Genomic DNA, 25,055 nt, shown 5'->3' on the forward strand with positions numbered 1-25,055 from the left:
AACTGAGATACCCCATTATACAAAATTGTATCTAATCTGTTTGTGTCTATGTCTGACCTGGGCTGGCACGAGCATTACGGTCACGCGCAAAGTGTCCCGGTTTTAGTTCCGGGAAATCTGGTCACCCTACCCTAAGGCCCTGATCCGACACAGCGCGTTTCAGCTAGCCTAGAAATCTAGACTCCCCCTAGTGGCAGCAAATTTATTTGGCAGCCAGGGGGGGTCTAGGCACTCTCCGTTGACTTTCAAGCTGCAAAAAACAAATTTTGGTCAGGCCAATAACATTGTGTATAGAGTCGGTGGGCGGGGCTCATGGCTGCTGCTGCTGGGAACAGCGGACTTCTGGAAGACTTGGAGTTAAGCTTTTCTTTGAGAAAAGAACAAAGAACGGCACAGAAATCATTCTTAAAAAAGGAAGATGTGTTCGGAGTTTTGCCAACCGGATACGGCAAAAGTTGAATCCATCAACTAGTTTTGCTACCTTCTTCGTTGCTCTGCCTGGTTGTAGCACTATCCTATTATGTGCAGAGGGAATTTGAAAGACAACCGTTTATCCCGCCCCTCGGATCGAGCTCCGTCAATGGTGAGTTCCCAGACCCAACATCTGGATGTGGGTCTGGCTTGTCAGGCTACGTTTCAGCAGCTTGGGGCAGCTTTTTGTATGTGAGTTTGAATCCGACCTGCTGCCCTTTGCTGCATGTCATCCCTTCTCTCTCCGCCCTTTCCTTGTCTATCCACTGTCACTATTGAACAAAGGGAAAGGCCCCCAAAAAATAATCTTAACAAAAACATTAGTTTGTAGATCTGAACTAGCATGTAAATGATAAGCAAGTGAGAGAGCTATCATTAGCTAGTGGATAATTAGTCTTGCATTGCCAGACCTTCCTCCACAGCGCTGCGGACGAGGGTCTGGCTAGTCCACACAACATTCCAGGATGGTAGAACAATGTGCTCTGGTTTATTGGCTTTTCTTTAGACTAATCACAATCGTCATGGGCTAAGCCCCTGTGCCGCTGCAAAATAGCCTCGGGAAGGAACTTGTTTTGGTGGAACGTGTGTATGCTGAAAGGTTGTTTTAGTCGTGCAACAGAAAACTCAGATTGGACAGATAGTCTAGCTAGCTGTCTGGATTTAAAATAATAAATAATAATAATAATAATAGTAGCAGTGGGTGTCAAGGAAGACCAAGGAAGCAGATGCAATCACGATCACGGTGCCACCACAATCCAAGGAAATATGCAAGATGAGAATGTCTCTGGGATTTAGGGGAGGTAGTGATTTGTTCAGTGTTCTAGTTAGTTTTTATTAAGGTTTTATTAAGGTTCATGCCTATGGTACACATCATTGTATTGTATATGAAAGTGTTGGGTGGCCTTCTCTCCAAGAAAGACATGATACTCACTGGTATCTCTTTATCTATAAGGCTCTTATTGGAAAACCATGTTACCTTATGGAACTTCTCTGTTACTCAGAGGGACATTATCAGACTCACTCTGCTGACTGGATTTTGAACTTGAATTTTTTTTGAGTCTGAACTTGGAAAAACTGCTTTTAGTTTTAGTGCACCAACTCCTGGAAATAAATGACAGCACTTTCTTAAAATCAATTCAATTGTGCCTCTTGGACAATGTAGAAATCTGGTTTAAAACTCGCTACCTTCTTGTTGCACCTGCTTTACATAATTATATTTTCTTTTGCATCCATATTATCCTAATTTATTTATCAAATAACTTTCCAATTCTGAATGTTTATTGTCTTTCTATATTTCTTATGATTGTAATTTGTGCTGTCGTTCTGTTTTGTTTTTATAATCTGACTCAATTAATGATCTATAGAAGATAAATAAAGGGTGAACAAATATCATCTGTATATAGAAGTATGCCAACAATCAAATACTCTAACACCCAATGTAAAGGATTTAATCTGAAGCTAGATCATCAATAGATGAAAACTGTGTCAGTGAAAAACAGCTGTTGAAGAGAACATCCTGTTCTACAGCCATGAACTTGTTTGGAGAGGAGAACAAACAAAGAGACAGCAGAAAGAATGGTGGTTTGTTTATCCCATCTCCTTGTTTGGAGTAGAGAACAAACAAGGAAACAGGATGAAGAGGTGACATTTTCCTAGCAGTAGATAAGGATGGGTCTGAAGGTGAAGCTGTACCAACTGGTTTGACATTATAACAAAATTACCTCTTTCTTGAAAACGGGGAAAAAAGGCTGTGTCGGACATCACCCACCATTAACTAATGCACTACTCCCTATAAAATGGACACGGTAGTTGACTCTATGGTGAGCAGAACGTCACTATTTCAGACACTTATTCATGTGGTAAAGAGGTGTAGATTGGCACAAAGGTAATTTTTTGCATTTATAAAAAATGATGAAATGCATTGTGGGATTGTTAGCTTTTTTAGTTCTATCGTTGGAATTTTTGAGGGAAATACACAGATACACTCAGAATTCATATGCTGAAATAAAAGTGTGGAGGGTAAATCGAGCGCACTATAGCGAGGCCTTACATGAGGCACGGTGATGTCAGAGTACTAATGTGCTCAGAGTGACGATGTTAACATGCTGATGTTTAGCAGCTATGTTCGCCAAGACTGTGTCCAAATCACTCCCTGTTTACTATATAGTGCACTACATTTCCTGTCTAAATCTAAAAAAAGTAAATTTCTGGGGGTTGCCAGATGGTTGGGGAGAAAAAAAATTAAATAACATATTCTAGACACACATGACTGTGTGTGAGTTTGGTAAATTTCATGTGTTGTATTCAGAGCTTCATATGTAAATCAGGAGGTCCTGGAACACAGAAAGGGGTCTGAAGGAGAGTCAAAATCCACAGAGCCTGGAGCACATTGGACAAGGCTAGGTGCTGGCTGCTAAAACTAAACTTCCTTTAAAGCAAAGCATTATTTGTTTACATGTATTAATCAGAGCATTCACACAAAAAGAATCACTCAAAATCAGCAGGGGTAGAAACAGATGTTTACAACGGTTTGCAGCTCCCTTTCTCTAGTTGTCGATAGGGGTGGGGCGGGTCTAAACACAAACCCCATTATTCTGGGGGGTCGACTCAAAAAGGTAGAGAACCACTGTTCTATGGTATACGAGAAACATACCGTTTGAAAACTAAACATAAAGTCCATTATTGTGTGACTGTCCATAAAGTGTTTCAGTAGTTATTTTCCACAGAGGGCAGCAGTCAGGAGGAAACACACAGAACTTGGATAAGCCACTACTCCCATTAGTAAAACTAGTCTATGGCTACTAGTTACTTTAAGCCTACTACTACTACTAACATATGTATTATTTGCTAGTGTTACAAATACAATGAGTGTTGCTATTAGAGCTACAGCATCTACTGTACTGCAGATCTGCAATTATCAAGATAAACACAGCATTTGTAATTAGCATCAGCAATTTATTAATCAAAGAAAATGGACCACTGGCCCCATTACCAGCCTTACTGTTACTGATACAGTTCGTATCAAATAAAATTCTGGTTTGCATCCAAAAAAACATTACTTCATACTTTCACAGACTACAAAAATGGACACATTGTCACAGTATTTACAGAATTTAAGACCAATGCTGTTTTCAATAAAGTCGGAATTCTGTCATTTCTTTACACAGTGACATATATTCCACCTCCTTCCATCCTGCCATATTACTGTCAATTGTCATATTAGCCCAAACATAATAAATTCTAGAAAGTAAGTTTTAAATAGGGAGGGTCGTATTATATATATTGAGGACAATACATTTATGTATTCGCATCAGATTGTTTTAGTACTGGTGTAACACCGGCTCCTACAGAGAGTGATGCATTATGGGTTGTTTGAAGCCTTAATGTTCACTGTCAAGGGGACTGTCTTCTTATAATCAGGGTTTTCTAAAATTTGGTCTGATTAGGTAAAAGTAACATCAGACTATTGAGACAACTGTGAAGTTCAAGATACTGACATAAGCTCTCCCTTTTGCAGTAGTTAGTTTATATGAGGCATTATCTACCTGATCCCGATGAAATCCTAATGGTCTATTAAATATGGCATTAACATAAACCCTTCAACTAAATGAATTCCTGTTAACACTGTGTACTGCCTACTAAAGGAGAGAACATTGTGACCGATCTGAACACTACAGTCCAGTCATAGTAACAGTGAGCAATTTCATAAGCTTTGGACACATTTAAAGTCATTTTGTGTCGTATTTCTTTTAATGGGATCTTTAAGTTATTCTCATTGTTGCAGGCTATATTTTGTTTTCACAATATTCATTCTCAGTGTCTTTTTATAATCTACCACTCACTGTTTTCAAATTCGACACATAGCAGCTTTAAAACACAGTAGCTGATTTCTAATTATCAACTTGAACTGAACTGGAAATAGAACCAAAATATAAAATAAATATCAGGAAACTTTCTTTTGTACAATTCTCATTCTGTGAGCATTAACGTCAGGGCCACTAGAGACGGTTTTGAGTCAAGGCTATTTTCCCATAATCCACAGCAGTCCAACATCCTGAGATTAGTCCACTTTTTTTGGCTTGCGATTCTTCCACATGATAACTGCAGTGAAGGCCCCTGTGGAGAAGATAAGAGTGGTAATAACATTGTCACGCCACGTTTAATATGTAGAGCATTTAGAGGGTTGTCTGCAGACTGCTTTGTTTTAGACAGTCTAGTACTCACCTATACAGAGGAGCAGTATTACTGCTGCAATGCCGGGCAGAATGACTGAGTATTCCCGAGGAAGAAAATACTTGTGCAGTACGTGATCACTGTCCACGAAAGGCTGAAAAAAAAAAAAATTCGATCATGTAAAACGTGTAGGGTAATTATGCATGTAATAATAATATTTAGTGAGACAGTAAAAGCATTAAGGTGGTGGTGGCCTTTCAAATGATCCATTTTTTAACGAAAATTCGTTATCACTGCAGGGGTAGTCTGGCTAGTCCACACAGCATTCCAGGATGGGAGAAAAACGTGCTCTGGTTTATTGGAATTTCTTTAAACCAATCACAATCGTCATGCAAAGTAGCCTCAGGAAGGAACTTGTTTTGGTGGAACACGTGTACGTTCAAAAGTAGTTTTAGTCGTGCAACAGAAAACTCTAATTGGACAGATAGTCTAGCTAGCTGTCTGGATTTACCCTGCAGAGATCTGAGGAGCAGTTAAACATAGTCCTCACAAATCCACCGGAGTTTAAAATTCCAACACAAAGAAAGCGGAAGGTAACGAACATCTGGCCAAAAAGAGGGAAATCCGGTGGAATTTCCAGCGGCAACAGAGCAATCCCGGAAGTGGAACGTCGTGGATATAGACTACTGCAGGGGTAAAAATGTGCTTACTTAAATAATTTTGACAGCCTCCCTCCTCTTGGTTGTTCTATAAACTGTACTGTGTGGCAGAAATGTTTTAGAAGAAGAAAAAGGTTTAGGTCTCTTATAAGGGTTTTAGGGACATAAACAGAACCTACCAGGATGATGACCCAGACTGAGTAGTAGGTGAACAGGAGGAGGCTGAAGACAACAAGACTCATGCCAACTGCTTGATCCACTCCTGTAGCCTGAATGTAAACAAAAGATGGTTAAAAAGCAGCACCCTTGTCGTTCAAACTTTTCGGTTTTAGTCTCATCCAACAACCCTGGTGACATCAGAGGTTGTTTTCTCAGACTTTATGATGTCCTACAGAAGACACCAACTGTTTTTACAAGCTGAGTAGTGCTCCTCCTGATCAGTTAATGGACCTTTAAGTGTATGAGTTTCTAATTTATGAGGGTCAAATGGTAGAGTATTACTATTATATTACTATTATGAATATAGTAGGCCTTAGTACCAATTATTACATAATTGTCCAATTGTAAAATTTTCACATAATCGCGGTTTCTTTATTTAACCACAATTAATTGCTAACATTAGCTAAGGTCTCAAGGCGACTGGTAATAGTTTTGTTTAGATATGCCAAATTGTAAAATATATAAGTGATTATTGGTAGGACTATATATTTTTATTATTATTTCAATTGTTAGTTGGTGGCACTTGTCCCTATACACGTTCAAAGCAACAAAAATGACAAAGGGGGATACAGTTAGAAAAAAGATTTTATAATAACGAGGCGTTGTTTACTTCATAGGCTGTGTATTTGTGTTATTACATTATCTACATCACATAATAGTGATATATAACTAAAGATGTATCCTGGAATTCATTCTAATCTTTAATTTGTTTCAAAAAATAAAAAAAATTTGACTGAAAGAAACAATTATATTGTTAATCGCAATTATTTCTGAGACAATTAATTACAAAGCAAAATTTTGAATTGTTACAGCTCTATAATATAGTATTATTTTTGGGTCATCTGCCTCTGTTTAAAGAGAACAAGTGGCTGGGCAGATGCAGTATTTCCTCTATGTTGATTTTATAGTGGCGGCCAGCCATGAAGATTGTGGCTGAGACCATCTGGTTTTATTGTCACAGAGAAGGCTGGTTCCCTCATCCCCTTAACAGAGTAAATACAGTTTTAAAACAAACATGGCGGCCTACACAGATCAAGTGTAAACTACGGTGTCTCGTAAGGCACAAAAAAGCAACAATTGCTGAACTGCATCTGTTATAGTAATGGCAACAGTGCCGCCTAGTGGCCTACTTAAGGCTACTACCTTACATAGTCATAGATGTAATGATAGCAAATACACTCACCTAAAGGATTATTAGGAACTAGAGTTTAGATTCTCTGCCCGAGCCCGGCCCGCCGGTCCGTTATTTTCCGCCACTATCCTCGGGCCGGGCCGGGCCCTTGATCAAGCATTTGTGTTTTTTTTAAGGGTGAGGCTATTTGCACCCCTGGTACAATTAGCAGTGTATGCTATTTGCACCCCTGGTACAATTAGCAGTATGCTATTTGTACCCTGGTGCAATTAAAAGTGTATGCTATTTGCACCTCTGGTACAATTAGCAGTGTATGCTATTTGTACCCTGGTGCAATTAGAAGTGCTATTCGTACCCTGGTGCAATTAGAAATGAATGCTATTAGTACCCCGCCGGTGCACACAGCAATGTGTTCTATTAATACCCCGTCTGGTACAAATATCAATGTATGCTATTTGCACCCCTGTGCATTTACAGTACCTTGGCATATATTTACACACAGTTATCCATACTACTCATGTATTACACCTTTTTGGAATATTATCGCCCTGACATTCTTATCCTAACCATAACCAATCCCACTCCTCTTGCCTAAACCACCCAACCAGAGCAGGCATATTCATGAGTCTTCCCCTACCACCCAGCAAAAATATATATAAACTTTAGAGACAAACCTTCCCTAATATGCCAGTTTCTGCGGTCATGGAAGATGAACGTCCGCCATGATTTTGGTGCACGCGAGCAACGTTTTTTTGTTGTTACGTCACAGGGTGTAAATAGCTCAGCTGTGTGGCCGAGGCTATTCGTACCGGGGGTGCAAATAGACACTCCGTTTTTTTAATCATTACTTTAGCCTAATTTGGTGGGGAGAAAGCTATGCCATAATCAGAACTATTATCTATTTAGGCCAAAGTAACAAATGTGTCCAAAAAGTTAAACAACTACAGTTACAAAATGCAACATGTGTCATGCGCGGAGTCTCCTCCTCTCGCACGCATCACACCGGGGCTGCGGGCTGTATGGTGGAGCTTAAGTGCAACTTGGAGCTTGAGGATGTAAAGAAAAAAAAAGAAAAACGGGAGAATTACCTTTGAGCAAGTTTGGAGGAAAGTCGGAGGTATGGAACCATTTTAAACAAGTCGTGGGCAGTGACAACATATGTGTCGGCTTTGTTGAGTGCATTAAGTGCGGCCGCTGTTCGCCTATGACAGCAAATAAAACGGGGACATGGATGATGAACAGACACATGAAGCAGGCTCGCCGTGGCAGAAAAGATGATAGTCAGCCTTCAACGTCCTCTTTTGTTACTTCTCAAAGCGTAGGCTCCCCCTGAGGGCGAGGCAAGCGGGAAAGCCCTCACAGAGAAATACGTTGAGTTTTTTACTTTTCTTCATTCAGATCCATTTGCGATCCGTTCCATTCTGAATAAACTAACAGCGCAGTTTACATGCTTCGCTACTGTTGCATTATTCATTAAGATCATTTTAAACAGATTTTTGCAGTTCAAACAACTCTGAATTGTAGTTGAGAACGTCAGTTATAACGGCCCACGGATTAATAAAGTGTCGGGTTGAAATCGGGCTCGGGCTCATAATTCCAGTTAATGTGTCGGGCCGAGCCGGGCTCGGACACAACGTGCACGGGCTCGGGCTGGGTCGGGCTTGATTTTTTGGGCCCGAACGAAGCTCTATTAGGAACACCATACTAATACCATGTTTGACCCTATCCTATCCTATCAATATGGGCAAACATTTCTAAAGAATGCTTCCAGCACCTCGTTGAATCAATGACACAAAGAATTAAGGAAGTTCTGTGCCCAGTGGTAACAAGGTATGACGGATCTATGTTCTCATTCTGTTTACAGCAAATTCTGACTCTACCATCTGAATGTCTCAACAGAAATCAAGATTCATCAGACCAGGCAACATTTTTCCAGTCTTCAACTGTCCAATTTTGGGGCGCTCGTGGGGGTGGGGTCTTCTGCTGGTGTAGCCCATCCGCCTCAAGGTTGTTCGTGTTGCGGCTTCACAAATGCTTTGCTGCATACCTCGGTTGTAACGAGTGGTTATTTGAGTCAAAGTTGATCTTCTATCAGCTTGACTCACTTGGCCCATTCTCCTCTGACCTCTAGTATCAAAAAGGCATTGTCCCCCAGGACTGCAGCATACTGGATGTTTTTCCTTTTTCAGACCATTCTTTGTAAACCATAGAAATGGTTGTGCGTGAAAATCCTTGTGAAATACTCAGACCAGCCGTCTGACACCAACAACCATGCCACACTCAAAGTTACTTAGATCACCTTTCTTTCCCATTCAGACATTCAGTTTGGAGTTCAGGAGATTGTCTAGACCTGGACCACACCCCTAAATGCATTGAAGCAGCTGCCATTTGATTGGTTGATTAGATAATTGCATTAACGTGGAATTTAACAGGTGTTCCTAATAATCCTTTAGGTGAGTGTATATTTTCAGGTAACACTAAACATTCTTCTTGAGGGAGGGGGGGTTCCCAGACAGACCTGCCCTCACTGCTAAAAAAATAAATAAATAAATCCTAAAAGGAAACACTGAGATGGACTAGAAAAACGTCACTATCCACCATCACCGTGATGTCCTAAAGTATAGTTTCTAAATTCACAGCAACATGTCATTTAATGTAGGCGGTAAATGGTCAGTCCATTGAAATTATGTTGAAGATTGAAAAGTAATATATATGCTTAGCAAAGAGTACATAAGGCTTTTTTTTTCATATCTCCACTTTAGATGAGTCAAACAGGCACCAATTAACCACTGTCATAGGGCATATATTATTCTGTAAATGTAGTACATATACCACAATAACTTCCATTAAAATTAATTAATCCCACTGAAAAAAATGTAAACCTCAAATAATCACTCTCTATACATAATTCCAGTTCAATGCTGTTCACCCTTCAATGACAGGACGGGGAGGTTTAACTGAGGACAGCTGCTCTCATATTCATACTTAAAGGTCTGCATTAGAGAGCCATGCCAAACTCCATTCAAATATCTGTTAGTTAACAGCTGATTTGATTATAAATGTGCAAACATACGCATGTCGCACAACATCAGATACATTCAGTTCATGAATTAACAATGCTACATTGAAACGGCGTCAAACCTATTAATGTTAGCTTATGTTGCACGAATGACTTGCGAAGGAACGTTTTGGGAAAACCTGTTGTAAAGTTGAGGGACTCGTGAGTAACAAGTTGTTTACGGGTTTTGTACATGTGCAAGTTAGTTAGTTAATTACATTTGCTATAAACTAAAACGAAGACAACACGGGAATTATTAATTTCACGCCAACTACAGAGCCAATCGTTGACGTTATAAACTAACATTATTGTGTCTAAGGTGTTTCTCATAACCGTGAAAGATTAACGTTAGCTAGCTACCAGTTACTGTCTATAACGTTAGTTAACTTCGCGTTAGCCAGCGTAGCTTCATTATCGGATGAAACTGTCCAAAGATGTAGTCTGCTTATCTATCAGTTAACGTTATAACTTCAAAGAGCTGCAATACATCTACGTGTTTAGCTACATTTAATCAGTTTATCTTTCTTACCATTTCTGTTTGCTGACGCTTCCTGCTGTTCTTCTTCCTGTTGAGAAATCAGGTTGACAAGATGGCTCGGAGGGTCTCTGCTGCCCCCTACTGGTTGACCTGCAAAACACATGTACAGTAGCCTGTATGTATACAGGCCCAGACTTTTTGTTTGTTTATTTTTCAAAAAGTGGACCTTTTTGCACTTTTCCCTCTGTTTGCTTTTACTTATGAGTTTCAAATACTTTATATTTGGTGACTTTTTATGCACTAATTTGTGCTGGTATTTTAAAGAGCCTGCTTTTTGATGCACCGAATATATTTACTGCAATATATACCTTTTTAACAGCAGACATGTTCACATGTCATAGTAGGAAAAGCACAGGTGTCTTCAAACCCATTAATTATGGCTGCATTCCACTTAGGAGAGGCCCTCTGGTATTGTGCATGCTGACTCACTGAAATAGCTTACTGGGACATTCCATCAAGTGTCCCAGTATACATTTCAGCTGTGCTTTTCTACTATGACAAGTCAAAATGTCTGCTGTGAAAAAGGTCCATTATTGTCAAATTGCTTTCCAAGATAAAAAAAGATAATAAAACCGTTTTTAGTCCAAACACATGCACGCACGCCTCAAACATTTTGTTATGAGTGCATAAAGTTAGTTGCATGGTTGTTGATACATTAGACGTACATTAGATTGTTACATGTTGCGTGCCAGTTAACACATTCAGAAAAGTGGTGCTTTTAACAAGATGAAGGCTTCGGTTTGGTATAGATCATTTTTATTTGAGGGGAATTCGTAACATTGGCCGTCATTTTATAAGACACTTGTTTATTACAACAACAAAAAGTTAACAAAAAAAGAAATCCGTGCATAAAAATTCACCAGAATGTAAGAAATTGTTTAATGCTCAATTTTTTCTCAGGAATGACCCCTGGACCCTCTATATCAAATGTGTCCTTATGAATGTTAAAGCTTTAGTGGGTAACTTTTTCATAATAATGAACTTCCGTTACATTCAAGGCATTGCCAAATTAGTTGATCTAAAGCAGCTCCACACAACTTTCTGTATTTCTCAGTAAGGCTATGGTCAGAAAATGGTGTCATCCGGCGACTTCCGCGCGCAGAAACTCAAGTTAAGATAATTATGTTCTCTAAAGAGTCCATCATATTTTTTTTTATCCTCCGTGTCCTCCTTGGTTACAAGCAACTGCGTGGAGGAGGGGTGGGGGCTGTGCGCAATCACTGACGGCTTGGTCATGTTGATGCACTGTTGTCATTTTATCCTCTGTTTCAATCATATCAGCTTTAAAATGATCAAGTTCATAATGTATCACTCTATTTTTCAATTCAAATGCATTTTCATCTTTTTTGCATTTTTTAATCAATTAACTTTTGTTACTTCCACCACTCAGATTCCAGGCTTTACCATTTTATTTGGTTTACGCAAATCATAACTCATTGCTCCACTCTTGATGTGCCTTTTACATACTTTTCCCTGCATTTCAATACAAGGAGAGAAAACAAATGTGTATCTGGAGTTACAATATGTATATGTTCATGTACATACATAATCACAACCAATAACTTTTGAGGACAACAAAAGTGTACCAAAAATGTAGACAGAAAGGTGTTTATTTAACATATTCATGCTGAGAGAAGTGTTTTATATATGCATTTATTATAACTCTACTAATTTGACAAGTGTAGGTCCAATTTGCTAAGCCTAATTTGTATTTAATAAGTTACAAAAGTTAAAATAATTTTTATATTCTCTTTACCAAAACCTCATTCCTATGCAAATTAAATCAGTATTACAGTACAGCTATAAATGAAATATAATCCTAATCTTATTATGCAACAATTCTGTTTAATTTCAAATTATCAGGTAGGAGAAAACCTTTTCACCACATGCAAAGAGACATTTATTTGTATAAATGTAATTAATAAGGTCACAGGTTACACACGGTCCAGTACAAAAGAATAAGTAATTTAGAACAAATCACAGTAGTAGACAATTCACCAATACAACGGTTCCCTTTACTGTATATCTCTCATGACCACACCCTAATGGCTCCTTATCATTTCTCACCTAAAATATTAGCTTTTACATATAAGTCTGTACACATCTGTAGACCAGCCTGCTGGTCTGAAAATAGATTGGATGGTTACATGTGTAACCACGATTTTTGAATGAAACGCCATATACTTTATCAGTACAGGGAGGGACTGGGCCCATGTATACTGTAGAGCAGTGTTTCTCAAATTGGGGTACTACGCCTAGGGGTACTTTAGAGTACTGCAGGGGGTACGTGCGATTTTTTTCAAAATGCTAATTTAAAAATATGTCATGCATAATTCATAAAATAATAATTATAATAATAAATACATTTAGTTATGATTCTAAACATTTGAAGTATAGCATTTAAATGTTGTTCAGTTACAACGTTGTTTAGTAAATCTATCATTGACAGCGCTTTATTGCAGGTATATTCTTCTTGGGAGTTGGTGGAGAACAAACAAAGAGGGAAAAGGAGAGTGATTATTGGACACTCAGCAGGAGGTCAGAAACAAGACTCTGAATGAATGTTGATGTTGCTCTGTGTCTGTTGAATTTGTAAATAGGAAACGTTTTGCAAACATATTAGCCTTTGCAACTTAGCTTTGGTTGTGACATTGATAGGAGTTAATCTGGCTAAAGTTTGAAAGAGCTCCTAGGTGAACAAAGCAAGTACATCACCACAAAATCTTAAATTCTTGATTATTTTATAAGAGCATTCAAATTCAAAGTACTTAGGAAGTGCAGAGAATGGACGGTTACATATGGCCAGCCATATATATATATATATATAAACAGGCTTTGTGCCGTCTCATTAGAACAGCCTTCGGCAACTTCACCAAATTACATTTTGTCCTATAACAAAAGCATTGAAATGAAACAAAGAAAGACATTTTAAAACTGAACATGTCATGTCATTTTTGACAACCGTGCAATAGCCATTTCCTTTTAGTGGTACCTAACAATCCTCCTCAGAGAGTACACATGTGCAAAATAGTATATTAATAGACAGTCATCAAAATACAATAAGAGGATTAAAACTTATATTTTAGTTCCAGTCTGATTTTGACTCAGTCTGTCCAGTAAGGACCTTTCCTAGCTCTTGTGCTGCATTTGGCGGGACCTCGTCAACTCGTAAAGCCAGAAAATGATGACACGATAAAATCATATTAAATCATATTTGACTTGTGTAGTCAGTAGTAAATCTTACATGAACTGGACTAGTAAAAAAGCCACAGTGGGATGTTAATAATGGACACTAGACATAAACTCAAGATGGCTTAAGACAACCATTGCTTCCCTGATGTCTCAGCATAAGGAGCACCATTCTTCCTCGTCAAGATAGCACCATAGACAATAATAATTGTAACTGTAATTTGTAATATACTGTTAAAGTAGGAGGCCTATTGTTTTGGGGGATATTCTGGCAGTTAGATCCAGGAGTTTTTTTTTTTATTGGGTAAGTGGTCTGAAAAAGTTTGAGAAACACTCGTCTCGCATTGCCAGACCTATCGTCACTGATACATTTCAGGATAGAAGAAAAAAACGCCCGGGGATGTTTGCATTTCTTTAAACCAATCACAATCGTCTTGGGCGGCGATAAGCTCCGGACGCAGCGACAGTAGCTCTGCAAAATAGTCTTGGGAAGGAACTTGTCTTGGTGGAACATTTGCACCCCCACAAAAGAAAACTACATACAATATTAAATGAACTTAACGGTCTACGTAATACAGTAATGTAAGCTATTTAAATCAGCTGGATACATGGCATAGGCAGCACGGTGGCTCGGTGGTTAGCACTTCTGCCTCACAGCAAGAAGGTTCTGGGTTTGAGTCCAGGTCATTCCGGGCCTTTCTGTGTGGAGTTTGTATGTTCTCCCCGTGTTTGCATGGGTTTCCTCTGGGTGCTCTGGTTTCTTCCCACGATAAAGACATGCATACTAGGACTACAGGTTGTTGTTGCAAATGAGAATTTGTTCTCAATGAACTTACCTGGATAAATAAAATTAAAAAAACATGATTAAACATCCTTTGCTCTTACCGGTGTATCTCTGTTTGTATTTTGTCCACAGCAATCCTACTAAATAGTCCCAGTTAGAGAGTAAATGCTGTAAACATATTCTTTGTAAATCTTTACAATCATTCCCTGAAAGAGCCAAGCGTCCTGCCCGGTTGCACAATCCAAATTTTCTTCCATCCTTGCCATTTTCAGCGTTAAGTTTGCTAGCTCGAAGTTTGTTTTTTCCTCAAAGAGAACGGAGTTAGACAGCAACAGCAACACACATCGCCGGAACACCCCCCCCTGGTCGTGGATCCAGACTAAAGACACACTGACCAGGCTGTTACATGTATTTATACGTCATGATAGAGAAATCCAAGTTATATGGATATCAACCTGACACACTGTTTCTACAAGGTTTCCAGTTGTCCGTCATGTGTTGAAGTGAAACACTGGGTATCATAGGCTATTTAGCAAACTGCTCAGGTGCTACTTCCTGTTTTTTTGGGGGGATTTAGAAATGTTTAGTTTTACGAGTTGACGAGGCCCTTCTGAACGGACAAATATTTCAGTGTTGCACTACAATTCCCACAATGCAGTGGTTTTTAGGCTATTGTTCAAGTAAGAGTGGTGAGGGAACAAGGACAACTGAAATTAATGTAATGTCCTCCCAATATGAAGAATATGAAGAAATGCATTCAGTATTTTTAGGCATTTCATATTTCCAGCTGTTAAAGTAACTTGATATTAATTCTAACTTGAGTACAAATTGCTTATCTGTGCTCATAAATTAGGTAATTTTAGAGATTACTAATTCCTGTGCACGAGGATAAAAAATGCGTTGCTCCAGACTGCCAGGCTCTGAAATTCTCACTGACTGTTGAATTAATTCGGGTTGATTCACTTCCTGCATATGTTCCACAATAAAAGAGGAGGAACTATTCCCCCTTGGACTGATGGCATTGTTTTAATGTAAAACAGATATGTAGAGGACATGTTAAACCTGTATTAATACAGCAACCGGGAGCAGATGGGAATATTTTTCAAATGTACCTAACATAACATAACGCAGAAATAAAGACCTGATTCTTTTTTCATTTAAAGTAAAATAGAAAAAAAGGCCCGTCCACTATTTGAGAAAATACAGTAATCATCTCCCACCACCCAATTAAATATATACTAAAAAAGTTCCATATATATATATATATATATATTATATATATATATCATAGTAGTCTTATTTCAAGCTGTGTGCACTGAAGATAAAGTATGCACATACTTGCACATACAGTCAAAGACAATCTGATGTCATAGAACCATTAACCAGTTGATGAGGCTGGAGACATGTTAAAGTACAGTATCTTTCAGTGAGTCTCGATGACCACCGGCTCAAAAATACCAGGTGTCCCTCTGGGAAAACACAGAAACACAAGATCAGTTAGTTAAAAGTGGGCTGGTAAAAAGACACAGCAAATCAATGTACCTGTCGTAAAACTGTGTACCTGTTGGCGAGCTGTGTCCCGCTGAGGGCAGTGGTCCCATCTTTGCTCACAAACAGTCTCAAGTTGCTGTCTGAAAAAAAAATTTAAATAAGGAATCTGGGAGAGAAGGTACAGTTACACTTTACTTGAAGGTATCTATCTACATAAGAGTGACATGACACTGTCATGAACGTGTCATAAACATTATAAACAAGTCATAAACGTTTAGGACATAACGCTTCTTTTAGTAAGTGTCATTCGTTTTTTGTCATGACAAGTTATGGTTATAGGGTTAGGGTTAGAGTTAGGGTTAGGGTTCATGTGTCATGACAGTGTCATGTGTTCATGACACTGTCATGTCACTCTTATGTAGATACCATCAAGTAAAGTCTTACCAAAAGGTACTGCTGTGATAACACAAATGTTGAGCTAAAACTAAATCCCAAAAACTTCAACTCTGTCCTACCTTCCTTGTTGCTGCTGTCAGAAAAGTTCTGACTCTGTAGAATCTTCTCCACAATGTCATCTGCATCAATGCGAGTGTCGTCCACACAGCTGGGCTGCCTCTCCACAGTGTCCTTCTTTCTCCTGTTGTTGGGCAAGATGGATACCACCAGAGAGAGAAGATTAATGTCTGACATACAGATTAAAGGTTTTGCTTCATACGGAAATTTATCAGGACTGGTTAGGTGATATTTTCTATTTTTCTTATTAACAAAACCCATGTGCATACCCAAACCAACAATCTGTATCTCCTCCAACAAGTACTGTATTGTGTGTGTATCAAAGCCTGAAATATTTTCTTCCTCTGTTCCATTAAATTCCGCTTGGTCAGTGGCTCTCAGCCTCAGATACCGACGCAAACGGCACACTTCAGCGTCTGTATGGGATGCAGCAGCTCGACGCCGGCGCTGTAAGATGACGTAGTTGATGAAAAGCAACAAAGGCAGCGATTCTTATCGAGGGCCCGAAAAGCCGCATAGGAGTCAGGTTGAGGTGGTGGATGGGTCAAACAACACAGGACTTTCACCCAGGAGACCGAGGTCCGTGTCCCATTGTTGTCCCACATTTCACTTAAACATTTATTTTGTAAGCACATTTTCCAATGGGTGCTTTATTATCCATACAGGGAAAATCTGGGGCAATAATCTGATGTTGGCGAATGTGTATGGTCTAATAGGACTTAGGAATGGGATAGGAATTTTTCAAAGACTTAAATTCCTGCCAGCTTTAACTGCTGTCTTGAACCTTCACTTTACCTTTCAGGCCTCTGCTCAATCTAAATTATTTTAAGTCATTCAGCTGTTTATGGAGCAATAAGCAGTCATAGTTGACGTCTCTCTTCCTGGTAGGTCCCTGTTGACTGACTATCAGGGGCAGATGTGTTTGGTCAAAAGCACAGGTGTGTGTGTGTGTGTGTATATACCTGGAGGATCTGTTGGACATGAGGGCTGCTGCAGAGGGTAGAGGAGGTCTCTCTGGTTTGGTTGGAGATGCTTGTCGGTGTGGCTCTGTGGGGCTGGATGCAGTTAGCTGGCAGGGTTGGGCAAGCCCACAGGAGACATTGCTGCTGGAGGAGGCGTTCCTATGGTGACTGAGGTCATTCAGGCTGGAGCAGCGAGAGTGAGCTGTGCTGTAGCCTGGAGGAGAGGAGAGGAGAGGAGAGGAGAGGAGAGGAGAGGAGAGGATAGGAGAGGTTTGGTTTTTAAAATCCCTTTATTGGACCATTTCCAGATAAGATTCACATCCATCCATCCATCCATCCATCCATCTTCGTCCGCTTATCCGGTGTCGGGTCGCGGGGGGAGCAGCTCCAGCAGGGGACCCCAAACTTCCCTTTCCCGAGCAACATTAACCAGCTCCGACTGGGGGATCCCGAGGCGTTCCCAGGCCAGGTTGGAGATATAATCCCTCCACCTAGTCCTGGGTCTTCCCCGAGGCCTCCTCCCAGCTGGACATGCCTGGAACACCTCCCTAGGGAGGCGCCCAGGGGGCATCCTTACCAGATGCCCGAACCACCTCAACTGGCTCCTTTCGACGCAAAGGAGCAGCGGCTCTACTCCGAGCTCCTCACGGATGAGTGAGCTTCTCACCCTATCTCTAAGGGAGACGCCAGCCACCCTCCTGAGGAAACCCATTTCAGCCGCTTGTACCCTGGATCTCGTTCTTTCGGTCATGACCCAGCCTTCATGACCATAGGTGAGGGTAGGAACGAAAACTGACCGGTAGATCGAGAGCTTTGCCTTCTGGCTAAGCTCTCTTTTTCGTCTAACGGTGCGATAGATTGAATGCAATACCGCACCCGCTGCGCCCGATTCTCCGACCAATCTCCCGCTCCATTGTCCCCTCACTCGCGAACACAACCCCAAGGTACTTGAACTCCTTCACTTGGGGTAAGGACTCATTCCCTACCTGGAGAAGGCATTCCATCGGTTTCCTGCTGAGAACCATGGCCTCAGATTTAGAGGTGCTGATCCTCATCCCAACCGCTTCACACTCGGTTGCGAACCGATCCAGTGAGTGCTGAAGGTCGCAGGCCGATGATGCCATCAGGACCACATCATCTGCAAAGAGCAGCGATGAGATCCCCAGCCCACCAAACTGCAACCCCTCCCCACCCCGACTACGCCTCGATATCCTGTCCATAAATACTACAAACAGGATTGGTGACAAAGCGCAGCCCTGGCGGAGGCCAACCCTCACCTGAAACGAGTCCGACTTACTACCGAGAACCCGGACACAGCTCTCGCTTTGGTTGTACAGAGATTGGATGGCCCTGAGAAGAGACCCCTCACCCCATACTCCCAGCACCTCCCACAGTATCTCCCGGGGGACCCGGTCATACGCCTTCTCCAAATCCACAAAACACATGTAGACCGGTTGGGCATACTCCCAGGCTCCCTCCAGGATCCTTGCGAGTGAAGAGCTGGTCCGTTGTTCCACGACCAGGACGGAATCCGCATTGTTCCTCCTCAACCCGAGGTTCGACTATTGGCGAACCCTCCTTTCCAGCACCTTGGAGTAGACTTTACCAGGGAGGCTGAGAAGTGTGATACCCCTATAATTGGCACACACCTCTGGTCCCCCCTTTTTAAAAGGGGAACCACCACCCCAGTCTGCCACTCCTTTGGCACCGTCCCAGACTTCCACGCAATGTTGAAAAGGCGTGTCAACCAGGACAGCCCCTCCACACCCAGAGCCTTGAGCATTTCTGGACGGATCTCATCAATCCCGGGGCTTTGCCACTGTGTAGTTGTTTGACTACATCAGTGACTTCCGCTTGGGAAATCGACGACAATCCCCCATTATCCTCCAGCTCTGCCTCTAACATAGAGGGCGTATTAGTCGGATTCAGGAGTTCCTCAAAGTGCTCCTTCCACCGCCCTATTACCTCCTCAGTTGAGGTCAACAGTGTCCCATCCTTACTGTACACAGCTTGGATGGTTCCCTTCCCCCCCTGAGGTGGCGAACAGTTTTCCAGAAGCACTTTGGTGCCGACCGAAAGTCCTTCTCCATGTCTTCTCCAAACTTCTCCCACACCCGCTGCTTTGCCTCTTTCACGGCAGAGGCTGCAGCCCTTCGGGCCCTTCGGTACCCTGCAACTGCCTCCGGAGTCCTCCGGGTAACATATCCCGGAAAGACTCCTTCTTCAGTCGGACGGCTTCCCTGACCACCGTTGTCCACCACGGTGTTCGTGGGGTTACCGCCCCTTGAGGCACCTAAGACCCTAAGACCACAGCTCCTCGCTGCAGCTTCAGCAATGGAAACTTTGAACATTGTCCACTCGGGTTCAATGCCCCCAGCCTCCACAGGGATGCACGAAAAGCTCCGCCGGAGGTGTGAGTTGAAAGTCTGTTGGACAGGGCCTCCTCCAGACGTTCCCAATTTACCCGCACTACACGTTTGGGCTTACCAGGTCTGTCCAGAATCTTCCCCACCCTCTGACCCAACTCACCACCAGATGGTGATCGGTTGACAGCTCTGCCCCTCTCTTCACCCGAGTGTCCAAAACATACGGCCTCAGATCAGATGAAACGATTATGAAATCGATCATTGACCTTCGGCCTAGGGTGCTCTGGTACCAGGTACACTTATGAGCATCCCTATGTTCGAACATGGTGTTCGTTATAGACAATCCATGACTAGCACAGAAGTCCAACAACAAACAACCACTCTGGTTTAGATCAGGAGGCCGTTCCTCCCAATCACGCCTCTCAGGTGTCTCCATCATTGCCCACGTGTGCGTTGAAGTCCCCCAGCAGAACAATGGAGTCCCCCACTGGAGCCCCATGCAGGACTCCAGTCAAGGTCTCCAAGAAGGCCGAATACTCCGAACTCCTGTTTGGTGCATATGCACAAACAACAGTCAGAGTTTTCCCCCCACAACCCGCAGGCGTGGGAGGCGACCCTCTCGTCCACCGGGTAAACTCCAACACAGCGGCGCTCAGCCGGGGCTTGTGAGTATCCCCACACCCGCCCGGCGCCTCACACCCTGGGCAACTCCGAGAAGAAAAGAGTCCAACCCCTATCCAGGAGTATGGTTCCAGAACCAAGACTGTGCGTGAGGTAAGCCCCACCAGATCTAACCGTAGCGCCCACCTCCCGCACCAGTTCCGGCTCCTTCCCCCACAGAGAGGTGACGTTCCACGTCCCCAGAGCCAGCGTCTGCTGCCCGGGTCTGGTCCGTCGAGGCCCCTGACCTTCACTGCCACCCATGTGGCATCGCACCCGACCCCAACGGTTCCTCCCACAGGTGGTGGGCCCATGGGATGGAGAGGGGAGTTGCCACGTAGCTTGTTCGGGCTGTGCCCGGCCGGGCTCCGTGGCAAACCCGCCACCAGGCGCTTCGCCGACGAGCCCACCGCCTGGGCCTGGCTCCAGACGGGGCCCCGGCTTCCTCCGGGCAGGGTCACTCCATCTCTGCTTAGCTTTTTCATTGGGGTTTTTGAACCATTCTTTGTCTGGCCCCTCACCTGAGACCACTTTGCCTTGGGAGACCCTACCAGGAGCACAAAGCTCCAGACAACACAGCCCTCAGGTTCACAGAGACACACAAACCTCTCCACCACGATAAGGTGATGGTTCACGGAGAGGCGAGATAAGATTCACAGTCACAGAAAATCAACAGACACAAACAAAGAAAAAAGAAACCAAAAACTAAACAAACCAAATACTATCAATACAAACTTTGTGCTTTTTTCCAATCAAAAACTAACCACCAACTCTCCCTCCTCCCCCACAGAGCATAACACTCCCCTCACAGCCCACAAACCACTAAAAACCAGCAGATTGTCCATCATCTTGTAGTAAGCATGTTCCACCCTCAATCGGGCCTTGACCAGACCTTCCAGCTCCGGTACTGGCTCCACACTTCCAGCTCCCTGAGTCCGGTTTCTGCGTGTAAGCCAGATGGCCAGTTTTGCCGTTGCAAACAAAAAATTCAATAAAATGTGAACTGTCCTTTTGTGCTTTGTGTATTTTGGACCAAAGAAAAAACCTCTCCAAAACCCTGCACCCACCTTTTAAGAACACCCAACAGATCTGCCAACCGAGGACATTGTACAAACAAATGTGCTAAAGTTTCCACCTCGTGACAAAAAATACATCCCTCCCCAAGCTCGGGATTGATGTGCACTCTGTATCTGTTCGTAGCTATAGCCCCATGCATAATCCTCCATTGGAGGTCGGCTGCCCGCTTTTCAACAGGCAGCTTGTACAGGGAACGCCAACTGCCTTTCGGGGAAACCTCTGGACCAAAAAACTCAGTCCACCTCGACTCCTTCAGCTCAGCCAAAAACCGTATGTTCAGGACCTTTATGCAGGTATAATATAACTCTCTTTCCCGCATCTTGAAACTTGCCCAATTGAGGGGTTGAGAAAGACAGTAGCTGACCCGCCTCCTCCTGCCATCCCCCCACAGTTGGGGTAATGGTCAGAGAGGGGAAACTGTACTCCCATCCGTCACTCCACTGCTCACACAGCGACCGATTCTCTACCAGAGTTCGCTGAGGTGATCCCAGGGCAGCACAAACTTCTTTCACCACCCTGTCGATCAACCTACTGGAGGTGACGTTGCTCCTCACTCTCAGCACATCAACAGAGATTGCAGTCATCTTCATAGGGTGACCCAATTTAGTACACCCAGCCTCTCTGAGACTGGCCCTCAGGCTGGCTGACCGCAATGTTCGAGTCCTCAGGAAGTTGTTGAAAAACAAGGGTTCTTCAAAAAGCCACATTCCTGGAGTTTCTTTTACATCCCGAGAATATTGGAGTACCTGCCACGCCTGCAGCACAGAGTTGTAGAACGATGTCAACCCATTAAGGTCCATCTCCTCACTTCTTAAGAGGAAAAGCTGCTTATCGTATCCCAGACGCCCAGCTCTCCTCAGCAGCAGTCGGGCTGTGTCCAGCCAGCTGGGGCCACACTTGTACAATAGTTTTTGAGCAGTCTGGAGTCTAAAGGAGGCAATTTTTGATTGAATATCCACCAGCCCCTGCCCCCCTACAGGCAAATATAAAACTGCTGCCCCCGTCGCCCCGACCAGAAGAAATCCACGATAGTTCTCTGAACGTCCTCCATCAGGCCTCTTGGTGGCACGATGGCAATAAGCTTATGCCAAAGGGTCGAGGCAACCAAGTTATTGGCAACCAGAACTCTTCCCCTATTTGACAGCTGGGGTAGCAACCATGTCCATCTAGACAACCAAGCGCACACCTTGTTCTTCACTCCCTCCCAGTTCTTTTTAACAAAACCCTCAGATCCCAAAAACACTACCAAAACTTTCAACCCTTCCTTTCCCCACTCAAGTCCCCCTGGCAGACTGGGCACGGCTTTACCTCTCCATTGCCCTACTAACAAGGCCTCACTCTTAGCCCAGTTCACCCGTGCAGATGTGGCCCTCTCATACAGGGATAGAGCATCCTGTAAACACTGAACATCTGTCTGGCTGCAGACAAAAATATTGACATCATCTGCATAGGCTGAAACAACAAGGGGACCCAGGCAGGAGAAGACCACTAAGTCGAGCCCTCATCCTGCACAGTAGAGGTTTGATTGCTAAGATATATAGCTGTCCCGAAATAGGGCAACCTTGTCTTATCCCCTCTGCACAGGAACGGGCCGACTCAGCCCAGCCCCCGTCTTCACCAAACACTGTGCACCAATGTACCAACCCAAGACAGAAACCCATCACCAAAACCAAATGCTGTAAGTGCAGAAAACAAATAAGAGTGATGCACTTTCTCGAAAGCTTTTTCCTGGTCCAAAGAGACAATACCAACATCTAGATCATACAGTTTACACACATTGAGAATGTCCCAAACACAGAAATTATTGTCCATGATCGATCTATCTGGAACACAATAGGTTTGGTCTGAGTGTATAATTAGTTCCAGGACAACATTCAACCGGTTTGATAATGCTCTGGAAAGTACCTTATAATCATGTACAGAGGAGGGAAACTGGGCGCCAGTTCTTAAGTAACGCCAGATCACCTTTTTTGGGCAGCAATGACAACACTGCTCGCTGACAAGAAACAGGAAGAAAACCTGTTGTAATCCCCTCCATAAAAACCTCATGAAGGTCTGGTCCAATTGTATTCCAGAACTGTTTATAAAAATCTGTGGAGAGACCATCTATCCCCGGTGCCTTTCCTGTAGCCATCTGGTTGACTGCAGCTTTCAGCTCCTCCAGAGTTAGCTCGCAGTCCAAAGCAGCTTTCTCATCCGGACTGAGCTGAGGAAGACCCTCGAGTAGCTCCTCACGACTCTGCATACTGCACTGTTGGGCCCCAAAGAGGTCAGCATAGAACACCATCGCATGGCTCCTCATCTCCCCAGGACTGGTGGTTACTCTACCTCCTGGAAGCTGAAGGCATGTCATTTGCTTCCTTTGAGCCACAGATCTCTCCAGATTAAAAAAGAAAGAGCTTGGGGCATCCATGTCCTTTAACTGGAGGAAACGACACCTGATAAGGGCTCCCTTCACTCGCTCATTCAGAAAAGAGCTCAATTCCAGTTTTTTCTTTTTTAACACCTGCCCTAAAGAAGGGTCAGAGTCCCTATTTAAAACCTCCTCAATACTGCCGATGCTGGCTTCAAGTTTCATGACCTCTGCATTAATCTTAGCAGTGGAATGGGAGGTGTATTGTTGACAAAAAACCCGAACTTGGGCCTTGCCAACGTCCCACCACTGCGTCAAAGACTTAAAATCTGCTTTTTTATTTTTCCAGCACTTCCAAAAATGCTCAAAAGTTTCACAGAACTTGCTGTCTTGTAAAAGTTTGTTATTAAAATGCCAGTAGGACTTTACCCTCTCACCCGGCGAGACAATCAAATCTATAAAAACAAAGTGATGATCCGTGAAGCCAACAGGGGTTATTCTACTGTGGACCAGTCTAGAGTTAAGGCTTAGTGAAATATAAATCCTGTCAAGTCTGGCTGCACTCACCCTATTATTAATCGCCCTCACCCAAGTGTACTGTCGGGATTGTGGATGTTTCACCCTCCATGTATCTACCAAATCCAGCTGGTTAATGATGCTATTCAAACTCTGAGCTGAATGTGGGTGAGGTTCCTCGCCTATCCTGTCCACAGTGAAATCAGGAGTACAGTTAAAATCGCCACCAACAATAAGCTGATCCTGATGGTACTTATTTAATTCAATTTTTAACTGAGTGAAAAATATCACTCTTTCTGCTCCCTGATTAGGGGCGTATACATTAACAAACCAAAACACAGAACCCTCTATCTCTGCCCTGACAACCAGCAGGCGTCCCTTTACCACTTCGGTGGAGGATATGATGGTTGCATTCGCTGCTGCCTTAAACAGGACAGCAACCCCTGCACTAACATTAGTACCATGGCTAAGAGCATAGGGACCCTCCCACCATAAACCCCAATCTGTCTCTACTGCTGGATCAGAATGTGTTTCCTGCAAAAACAGCACATCAATCCTTTTCTGACTAGAAACCTCAGAAATTAAAGCCCTCTTTTGCCTGTCTCTCCCACCATTGATATTAAGAGATCCTATTTTTAGGCTCCTCATAGAAAAGTCAGAAAAAAGAAGTTGAGACAAGCAGAGAACAATATAAAGAGGAAAAAAGTTTAAGTGTCATGATCATTGGAAGTTCTTATTCTTTTTGAGGTTCTACGTCCTTTTTCCTTTCTTAAAGTTGTAATGTGCTTTTTGAGGCGATAGCGTTTCTTTTTATCCAACAGGTCAAAACCAACAAGTCTTTTCAGTACAGCAACAGACTTGATAAACTTTTCTGTGTCTTTGAAGTAATCGGTC

At 42.8% G+C, this 25,055-nt stretch overlaps 2 protein-coding genes across 3 annotated transcripts in view; both read right to left on the minus strand.

Moving 5' to 3' along the window:
* Window positions 1–3,405: 3,405 nt before the first annotated feature.
* On the minus strand, window positions 3,406–10,347 carry dpm2 (dolichyl-phosphate mannosyltransferase subunit 2, regulatory). 2 transcript variants are annotated; one of them, XM_028601811.1, is made up of 4 exons: window positions 10,242–10,347; window positions 5,483–5,572; window positions 4,696–4,798; window positions 3,406–4,587 (listed from the first exon to the last, which is right to left on the minus strand). In XM_028601811.1, exons 1-4 carry the CDS (start codon window positions 10,242–10,244, stop codon window positions 4,532–4,534), a joined length of 252 nt encoding a protein of 83 aa, XP_028457612.1. In that variant the 5' UTR covers window positions 10,245–10,347; the 3' UTR covers window positions 3,406–4,531. The 2 variants fall into 2 exon arrangements, with proteins under 2 accessions (XP_028457612.1, XP_028457611.1); XM_028601810.1 differs by lacking the exon at window positions 10,242–10,347 and adding an exon at window positions 8,954–8,983.
* A 4,103-nt stretch (window positions 10,348–14,450) lies between these two features.
* Window positions 14,451–25,055, minus strand: part of eeig1b (estrogen-induced osteoclastogenesis regulator 1b) — a 48,463-nt gene continuing 37,858 nt past the window's right edge. Inside the window, exons 9-12 of the mRNA XM_028602620.1 lie at window positions 17,190–17,403; window positions 16,230–16,351; window positions 15,785–15,854; window positions 14,451–15,692 (exon numbers count right to left, since the gene is read on the minus strand). Coding sequence (XP_028458421.1) covers window positions 15,647–15,692; window positions 15,785–15,854; window positions 16,230–16,351; window positions 17,190–17,403 — 452 coding nt within the window. The 3' untranslated portion in view covers window positions 14,451–15,646. The remainder of the gene's footprint in view (window positions 15,693–15,784; window positions 15,855–16,229; window positions 16,352–17,189; window positions 17,404–25,055) is intronic.

The sequence above is a fragment of the Perca flavescens genome, chromosome 16 (genome assembly GCF_004354835.1).
Source record: "Perca flavescens isolate YP-PL-M2 chromosome 16, PFLA_1.0, whole genome shotgun sequence".
Taxonomy (NCBI): Eukaryota; Metazoa; Chordata; class Actinopteri; order Perciformes; family Percidae; genus Perca; species Perca flavescens.